The sequence below is a fragment of the Chiloscyllium plagiosum genome, unplaced genomic scaffold (genome assembly GCF_037043375.1).
Source record: "Chiloscyllium plagiosum isolate Xiang-an unplaced genomic scaffold, Cpla_swu_hap1 HiC_scaffold_10, whole genome shotgun sequence".
Taxonomy (NCBI): domain Eukaryota; kingdom Metazoa; phylum Chordata; class Chondrichthyes; order Orectolobiformes; family Hemiscylliidae; genus Chiloscyllium; species Chiloscyllium plagiosum.
This window is the reverse complement of record NW_028270148.1, coordinates 96,356,532-96,366,440: the sequence shown is the minus strand read 5'-3', so window position 1 is coordinate 96,366,440 and position 9,909 is coordinate 96,356,532. Positions and strand designations below refer to the sequence as shown.

Sequence of the window (9,909 nt, the reverse complement as noted above, 5' to 3'; positions counted from 1 at the left end):
GGCTAGGTGACATCATCAGTGCTTGGGAGCCTCCTGCGAAGCGCTTCTTTGATGTTTCCTCCGGTGTTTATAGTGGTCTGTCCCTGCCGCTTCCGGTTGTCAGTTTCAGCTGTCCGCTGTAGTGGTTGGTATATTGGGTCCAGGTCGATATGTTTGTTGATGGAGTTTGTGGATGAATGCCATGCCTCTAGGAATTCCCTGGCTGTTCTCTGTCTGGCTTGCCCTATGATAGTAGTGTTGTCCCAGTCGACTTCATGTTGCTTGTTGTCTTGTGTGTGGCTACTAAGGATAGCTGGTCGTGTCGTTTCGTGGCTAGTTGATGTTCATGTATGCGGATTGTTAGCTGTCTTCCTGTTTGTCCTATATAGTGTTTAGTGCAGTCCTTGCATGGTGTTTTGTACACTACATTCGTCTTGCTCATGTTGGGTATTGGGTCCTTCGTTCTGGTGAGTTGTTGTCTGAGCGTGGCTGTTGGTTTGTGTGCCGTTATGAGTCCTAGGGGGTCGCAGTAGTCTGGCTGTATCTTCAACAACCAGATATACGAACAAATCAACGGAACACCCATGGGATCACCAATCTCGGGACTCATAGCAGAGGCAGTTATGCAAAGGTTAGAACAAACAGTCCTACCACAAATTCAACCCAAACTCTGGGTCAGATATGTCGATGACACGTTCGTAATCATTAAAAACACGGAAATAGAAAAAACACACCGGATCATCAACGCCACACTCACAGGAATCCGATTCACGAGAGAAGAAGAAAGGGATAGCCAACTCCCATTCCTAGACGTCATGGTACAGAGAAGACCGAACGGAGAATTCACCACAAGGGTATACAGGAAAGCCACACACACAGACCAAGTCCTAAACTATGAAAGTAACCACCCCAACACACACAAACGAAGCTGCATCAGGACACTATTCAAAAGGGCCACAACACACTGCAGTACACCAGGACTGCAAAAAGAAGAAGAGGAACACCTACACAAGGTATTCGCCAAAAACGGATACCCGCGCAACTTCATCAACAGATGCCTAAGAGAAAGACCACGGAACGAGGACATACCACAACCAAAAGGACTAGCCACACTACCATACATCAGGAGCATCTCGGAACTGACAGCCAGACTACTGCAACCCCTAGGACTCATAACGGCACACAAACCAACAGCCACACTCAGACAACAACTCACCAGAACGAAGGACCCGATACCCAACATGAGCAAGACGAATGTAGTGTACAAAATACCATGCAAGGACTGCACTAAACACTACATAGGACAAACAGGAAGACAGCTAACAATCCGCATACATGAACATCAACTAGCCACGAAACGACACGACCAGCTATCCTTAGTAGCCACACACACAGACAACAAGCAACATGAATTCGACTGGGACAACACTACTATCATAGGGCAAGCCAGCCAGGGAATTCCTAGAGGCATGGCATTCTTCCACAAACTCCATCAACAAACACATCGACCTGGACCCAATATACCAACCACTACAGCGGACAGCTGAAACTGACAACCGGAAGCGGCAGGGACAGACCACTATAAACATCGGAGGAAACATCAAAGAAGCGCTTCGCAGGAGGCTCCCAAGCACTGATGATGTTGCCTAACCAGGGGATGAAACGTTTGCAACAAAAACGTCCAGCTCGGCGAACAGAACCACAGCATATGTACTTGATAAATTTGTGGGCAGCTAGGGAAGTGGTTCCTGGGCCACTTGCTGACATATTTGTATAATCGATAGTCACAGGTGAGGTGCTAGAAGACTGGGGATTCTCAAATGTACTGCCACTAATTAAGAAAGGTGGAGCCAGGGAACTATAGACCAAGGGGCCTGACATTGCGATGGGTGAGCTGTTGGAAGGAATTCTGTGGGACAGGATTTGAAAGTATTCGGAAGGGCAAGGACTGATTAGGGATAGTCAACATGGCTTAGTGTGTAGGAAATCATGTGTCACTCACGATTGCATTTTTGAAGAAGTAACAAAGAGGATTGATGAGGGCAGAGCGGTGTATGTGATCTGTATGGACTTCAGTAAGGTATTCGACAAGGTTTCTGATGGGAGACTGGTTAGCAAGGTTAGATCACATGGAATACAGGGAGAACTTATGCAAAATGCTCGTCAGTATCTCCTCATCTGGCTTAATGGTAGGAGACAGAGTGTGATGGTTGAGGGCTGCTTTTCAGACTAGAGGCCTGTGGCCAGCGGTGTGCCGTAAATTTGCTGCTGTGTTGGTCCAGTGCTTTTCGTTGTTTATACAAATTATTCAGATGTGAACATAGTTAGTAAGCGAGGTATGGTTTGTAAGTTTCTAGGTGACCTCAAAATTGGTGCTGTAATAGTCATAGAGATGTACAACACGGAAACAGACCCTTCGGTCCAACCTGTCCATGCCGATTAGCTATCCCAACATAATCTAGTCCCACCTGCCAGCACCCGGCCCATGTCCCTCCAAACCCTTCCTATTCATATACCCATCCAGATGCCTTTTAAATGTTGTAATTGTACCAGCCTTCACCACTTCCTCTGGCAGCTCATTACAGAAACGTACCACCCTCTGCATGAAAATGTTGCCTCTTAGGTCTTTTTTATATATTTCCCGTCTCACCCTAAACCTATGCCCTCTAGTTCTGGACTCCCCCACCCAGGGTAAAGACTGTCTATTTACTCTATCCATGCCCCTCATGATTTTATACACCTCTATGAGGGCACCCCTCAGCCTCTGACACTCCAGGGAAAACAGCCCTAGCCTATTCAACCTCTCCCTATAGCTCAAATCCTCCAACCCTGGCAACATCCTTGTAAATCTTTTCTGAACCCTTTCAAGTTTCACAACAGCATTCTATTAGGAAGGAGACCAGAACTGCATGCAATATTCCAACAGTGGCCTAACCAACGTCCTGTACAGCAGCACTATGACCTCCCAACTCCTGTACTCAATACTCTGACCAATAAAGGAAAGCACACCAAACGCCTTCTTCACTATCCTATCTATCTGCGAGTCTACTTTCAAAGAGCTATGAACCTGCACTCCAAGGTCTCTTTGTTCAGTGACACTCCCTAGGAACTTACTATTAAGTTATAAGTCCAGCTAAGATTTACTTTCCCAAAATGCAGCACCTCGCATTTATCTAAATCAAACTCCATCTGCCACTTCTCAGCCCATTGGCCCATCTGATCAAGATTCCATTGTAGCCCAAAGTAATCTTCTTTGCTGTCCACTACACCTCCAGTTTTGGTGTCATCTGAAAACTTACAAATTATGCCTCTTATGCTCACATTCAAATCATTTATAAATGACAAAAAGTAATGGACCCAGCACCGATCATTGTAGCACTCCAATGGTCACAGGCCCCTCCAGTCTGAAAAACAACCCTCCACCATCACCGTCTGTCTTCTACCTTTGAGCCAGTTCTGTATCCAAATGGTTAGTTCTCCCTGTATTCCATGAGATCTAACCTTGTTAACCAGTCTCCCATTGAGAAACTTGTTGAATGCCTTACTGAAGCCCATATAGATCACGTCTACCACTCTACCCTTATCAATCCTCTTTGTTCCTTCAAAAAACTTAGTCAGTTTAATGAGGCATGATTTCCCATGCACAAAGCAATGTTGACTATTCCTAATCAGTTCTTGCCTTTCCAAATACGTGTAATTCCTGTCCTTCAGCATTCCCTCCAACAACTTGCCCATCACCAACGTCAGGCTCACTGGTCTATATTTCCCTGGTTAGTCCATACCACCTTTCTTAAACAGGGGCGCCACGTTAGCCAACTTCCAGTCTTCCGGCACCTCACCTGTGATGATCGATGATACAAATATCTCAACAAGGGGCCCAAGAAGGTTATCTGAGAGTTCAGTGGGACCTTGATCAGGTGCCTGTTGGCCGAAGAGTGGCAGATAGAGTGTAGTTTAGATAAATGTGAGGTACTGCATTTCGGAACGGCGAATCAGGGCATGATTATTATACTTAATGATAAGGTCCTGGGTAGTGTTGCTCAGCAAAGAGACCTTGGAGTTCAGCTTCATAATTCCTTGAAAATGGAGTCACAGATAGATAGGATAGTGAAGAAGGCATTTGGCACATTTGCTTTTACTGGTCAATGCATTGAGTGTAGGGATTTGGAGGCTATATTGGGGCTGTACAGGAGATTGGTTCGGCCACCTTCAGGATCCTGTGTTTAATATTGATCTCCCTGCTATAGGAAGGATGTTGTGAAACTTGGAAGGGTTCAGAAAGTAATTTCAAAAATGTTGCCACGTTTGGAGGGCTTGAGTGACAGGGAGAGGCTGAATAGGATGGGACTATTTTCCCTGGAGCATCGGAGGCTGAGGGGTGACCTTATAGAGGTTTATAAAATCATGAGGGGCATGGACAGGGTAAATAGGGAAGGTCTTCTTCCCAGAGCAAAAGACTAGAAGTCATAGGTTTAAAATGAGAGGGGAAAGAATTTAAAAATAATTAAGGAACATTTTTTTCATGCACAAGGTGGTGTGTGTGTGAAATGAGCTGCCAGAGGAAGTGGTGCAGGCTGGTACAATCACAGCATTCAAAAGGCATTTGGATGGGTATTTGAACCAAAAGGGTTGAGAGGGATATGGGCCAAGTGCTTACAATTGGTACTAGATTAATTTAGGATATCAGATCAGTATGGGCAGGTTGGGCATAAAGATCTGTTTCCATGCTGTACAGCTCTATGATACTCTAACTGTGGGTGAGGGGGCAAAGTGAGAAAGGCAAGGCAAGGCAGGGATGGTGTGAGCATCCATGTAGAGAGCACTAAGAGAACAAGCAAGGAGTCCTGAGATGGACCTGGCCCAATTGTTCTCCTTCAATCTTCCGGTGTAGGTGAAGATTGTATTGTGTAATATCTGTTAAAATTAACTGTACCTATTTGTTTAAAGACCACAAACTAAATTCACTCTCTCTGCAACTGCACAAAATCACAGGGGAGATTTAGTTGCTTTATATAACGGATGAATGCCTGAAGATTCAGATCTGTCAACAACAATTGATATCGCCCTCCTCTCTGAAAATGGAATTACCAACAATTGAACAGATAGCTTTCACTTACTACCATTTCCTCACAATCTTCGGAGTTCCTGGTAAGAAGCTGAAGCAGGTTGTGTTATCTTTTCAATCCCACTTTCACTCTGTTCTTTCCCCTGATATATCTCTCAGTGTATAAACCCTCCCTCTTTCTCTCCTCTTGCTGGATCCAGTTTCAGGTGTTCCTACAAGAAACAGCTCATGCTGTAATTTGTGAATTTTAGTTTAGTTCCATGAGGACATGAGGAATCTGTGACCTGACGTGTGTTAAATGGTCCTTGTCTGGGAGGAATAGGTACTTTCAGATTTCTGGATCCCAAAGCTCTCTCCGACTGGGTTTTTATTGCCATGTGTCTGGGTCTGTTGCTGGGACATGGGCCTGGATTTGATGTTGGTCAGTGGGATCAGGCAGGTCGATGAGATAGACAATAGACAATAGGTGCACGTGCTCACACAGCCGAAAGATCATCTCAAACACAATCATACCCAAACTCTGGTGGGGGCTGATCAGCCAGGTGCTGTGGAATATGCACTCTGAATAACAATAGAGTTAGAGTGGGAGTTAGAGACAAGAGTTGGTGTTAGGTCTTGGATTTGGGATAGTATTAGGTCTAGAGTTATGGTTAGGATGAGGTTCATGTCTCGAGTTTAGCATTTTGGTTAACGTTGTGGTTAATATTTGGGTGAGATTTACAGTAGGGTTAAGATTAAGGCTGCACTTGAGGTTAGAATTCAGATTCAGGTCAGGGTTAGGGTCAGCGTTTGGATTGGGATTCAGGTTAGGGTTTAGATTAGGTAAGGGTTCGGGTTAAGGTAAGGGTTCATGTTAGGTTAGGATTTAAGCAGGGATTTAGTTTCAGATTAGGGCAAGGGTTTTGGTGAGGGTTTTAGTTCAGAGTTAGGTTGATTTAATGCTTGATTAGGATTAGAGTGAGGGTTAGCGATAGGGTTGGATTTGAGGGTAGAATTAGATTTTGGGTTAGTGTTAGAATTTTAGCGGTAGGGTTATGGTTCAGGTTTTGGTTTAGTTTAGGAGAAAGGTTAGCTTTAAGGATAGGGTGATGGTTAGCCTTTGGTTTAATTTTACTATTAGGGTAAAATTAGGCTTAGGTTTAGGGGTTAGTGTTAGCTTTCGGGATTGTGTCGGGTTTGTTTACTTTTAGGGTTAGGATTAGGGTTAGGTGTAAAGTTTAGGTTAGGGTTAGGATAAGGGTTAGATGCAAAGTTCAGGTTCGGGTTCGGGTTCGGGTTAGGTCTAAAGATTAGGTTAGAGTTAGGATTAGAGTTAGTTGTAAAGCTTAGATTAAGGTTAGGGTTAGGGTTAGGGTTAGGCTTAGGGTTAGGGTTAGGGTTAGCGTTAGGGTTAGGGTTTGGGTTAGGGTTAGGGTTTGGGCTGACGTGATCCACTGTGTTGTCACTGAACTCAATGTGCAAAAGAAAAGAGGATGAAGATATCTGACATCATCGTCAGGTCATTGTCCCTCAGTCAGGAAAGTACGGAGGGCCAAGTGAACCTCAGAGTGGGACATGGGGAGGAGCAGTCACCATCGGGAAGTACCTGTCAGGGCACTCCTGATGGGGACAGTTACTCCTCTACCCTCTGCCACTGACACCAGTGCTTCAGAGAGCCATGGTGATGAAGGAGGTCCCTGACACTGTGCAGGAGAACCTCACCATGTCAGGGTCCAGACAGACTCAGCCAAACAGAGGACCACCCCCAAGGCCATTTCAGACAAAGGGATATTAGAGTCAGCCGCCTGCCTCCAGGACCACTGGCAGCACATGGGGAAGGCTGCAGTGCAGCAGGCAGGAACAATGTAGGAAATCACACTGAGTCCATATGGGAGAACACGGAGAATATTGTATGATGTCTTTACAGGAATGGTATTGCTGATAACCTTCATTAAATACAGGCACATGAGGATGGATGTGTAGTTATTGCTTTTGTACATTTGACAAGTCTTATGGATGCATGTTGATTGGAGTGTTTATTAATGCGTGTCCCAGCATCCTTTTCAGTACCTGCCTTACCTTTGCCATATACACAACGGTCCTGTCACTGATCATAGTTTGAGGTGACATTGTGGAGTTCAGCAGGATGTTAATCCCTTTGACAGATCACCTTGGGGCTTATGTGAATCTTATTGCAATATCAATCTACATCTGGTCTCATGTGACTCACTGGGGTCATGAGCCATCACTTCAATAGACAGCCCATCCCTCCCAGAATCCATCTCTCCAATGGCTCTCCAATTTCCCACTGTGGAACCGAGAGGTGTTGAAGGTTGTATGGGTCATGACCTCTCCCTGGAATACACACACATACCTGGAGAAGCCTTTGTCGATAATTGCTGACTAATTGGACACTTAGGGAATGAACCTCTTTAATATTTACAAATGCCCCTGGTTGTCTCACTGAAACCTCAACAACAACATGCTTGTAATCGATGACACCTTCCAGTTTTGAAAATCCAGAAAGATTCCTGAATCCTGTGACCGTCTTCCTACCTGGTGAACCTCATCTGTGGTGAAAGTGATGTAGGTGTGAGCACACCAAACCTTTGCCAATGATCTCCCTTTCATATCGTGTTGTACAGGAGCTTACAGCCCACTGTAAAGATCTCAGTCTAATGCTTACAAAGAGCTAGAGGCACAAAGGCTCAGTGCCATGGGTGATCATTAAAACTCAGAATTCTGAATACCCAGTCACACTGATGTGTCATAAAGAGACATCACTGACTCCCTGGAGAGACACACACTCTGTGCAGACACTGGGACTCCAGATGCTGCAGATAGTTTGCCCTCTGTTTGTAAACTCAAGGCACTGATTGTACATTCTCCTTTCAGGCTGCTGTTATTCTCAATGGTTTCATTACACAGGACGAGGTCCATGATGTCCACGTTACACAGAGCCCACCTCTCCCTGGCTATCTGCCCTCTTGAACCTTCTTGTCTTTATCTCCTCCCACTTTTACAATCCCCATGGGGACAGCTGCCCCTGGACTCCTGTCTGAGTCTCAGACTTAACAACAGGTCTATCCCGAGCCCTCAAGCCCTCTCTCTCCTCTGGTATGTTTCTTATTGTTCCAAATGAACAACACAAAATTGTTAAAACCAAATACAGATCAACACTTCCACCTTCATGCAGAAAGTCACTGATTACATCCAACCTCTCAGCCTGCAAATGTTTTGATGGATTTTTATCCATCTCAGTGCCCATGACATAATATTGCTCAAAGCCCTCTCCCCATAAAGCTTTGCCTGTGCAACCTCTGAATCCCTGAATGGTCAACTGTGGTCACAATGAGCTCAGTGTATGTAAATTAGTCAAGGTTCAAAGGGGGCAGCCCCTCCCACCCCCACTCACCCTTCTGTTTAATTATTAATTGGCATAAGGCAAAGTGGTCGGGGGACACCCACTCAATCCATCTCTGTAAAGGGATTCTTTTTTGTAAAAGATTTTGCTTCCTTCCAATCTGTGCAATATTTCTGCACATTTGTGAGTTTGCCTGATGGCAAATCACAGTAACTACATGAGGCTGAAAGAAATAATATCTCAATATTGTAAGATTAAGTCGGTGGGAGGAAACATGTGTGCAGTGTGAACCTCAATGTAGATTTATTGGGCCAAATGACCTGGTTTGTGCGCCAAATTCCAAGTAACGTTTTGGTATTTATCTATGGATTCTGCTCTTTTCTTTGTAGCTAACCTCCTGACAATTGTCCTTCTAATTCGTGGAGGCTGTGGTCTATCCAAAGGGATCTCTCTTTATTTGGTGGGTATGACGACAGTTGATCTCCTGGTCATTAGTTCCAATGTGATAATCTACTACATGCTTTACTACTATTTCCCATTTTCATTTCTACACTTCACCTCAATAAGGAGCATCAATGAGGTGATCAACTACACAGCTGTTGACTGCTCTGTTTGGCTCACGGTCGCTTTCACTGTCGATCGCTTTGTCCTCATTTGTTGCCAGAGGTTGAGAGCAAAGTATTGCAGGGAGGAAACTGCAGCTGTGGTGATAGTGACTATGTGTGTTGTGTTCTGTTTCAAAAACATCCCCTTGTACTATGCTTATGAGCCAATCTATATAATTAACAATGTGGAGTGGGGTGCCCATTTTAAACCAGACTACTTTATCTTACCAGGATGGATCAGTTTTGACTTGCTTGATACAATTTTAAACCCACTATTGCCATACTTTCTCATTTTACTGCTCAATGCACTGACTGTCCGACACATTGTGATGGCGAATCGAACCCGCAGAGCACTGCAAGGTCAACGCAACACCCAGAACAGCGACGATCCAGAGATGCAGAGCCGAAGGAAATCCATCACTTTACTCTTTGCCATTTCTGGCACTTTCATCGTGCTGTGGATGCCATATACTACGTTTTTCCTCATTTCTAGAATTACAGATACATTTTATGAGCCTGATGATTATACTGATCCCTTACTAATAGCAGACTACACGGGAGATATGTTTCAACTGCTGAGCTCTTGTACAAACACATGTGTCTATGCATTGGCTCAGTCTAAATTCAGAAAAAAATTGAGAAATGCCATAATGTATCCATTTCCTGTAATTATTCAATGTGTCAATTTGATTTTCAAGAAGTGACTGGAAAAAACATTGCAAAATATTCACATCAATCTTCTGAATATTACAATTCTATCCTCATCAATCTGTACTAACTACAAGTAACAGTTTTGTCTCTGTGGTGATATTCCTGCCTCTGCATCACAGGGTCATGTGATCAAGCACATAACTGAGGCTGAGCTGGTAACACTGCACCAGTCCACGCTCCTCATTGGGTGTAACATTTCCCACAGC

General features: G+C 44.5%; 1 protein-coding gene across 1 annotated transcript; it reads left to right on the top strand.

Moving 5' to 3' along the window:
* The first annotated feature begins 8,853 nt into the window (after positions 1–8,853).
* On the top strand, positions 8,854–9,696 carry LOC148149033 (atypical chemokine receptor 3-like). The gene has a single exon (XM_087991749.1). The coding sequence runs from the start codon at positions 8,854–8,856 to the stop codon at positions 9,694–9,696; it is 843 nt and encodes a 280-aa protein (XP_087847875.1).
* Positions 9,697–9,909: the final 213 nt, after the last annotated feature.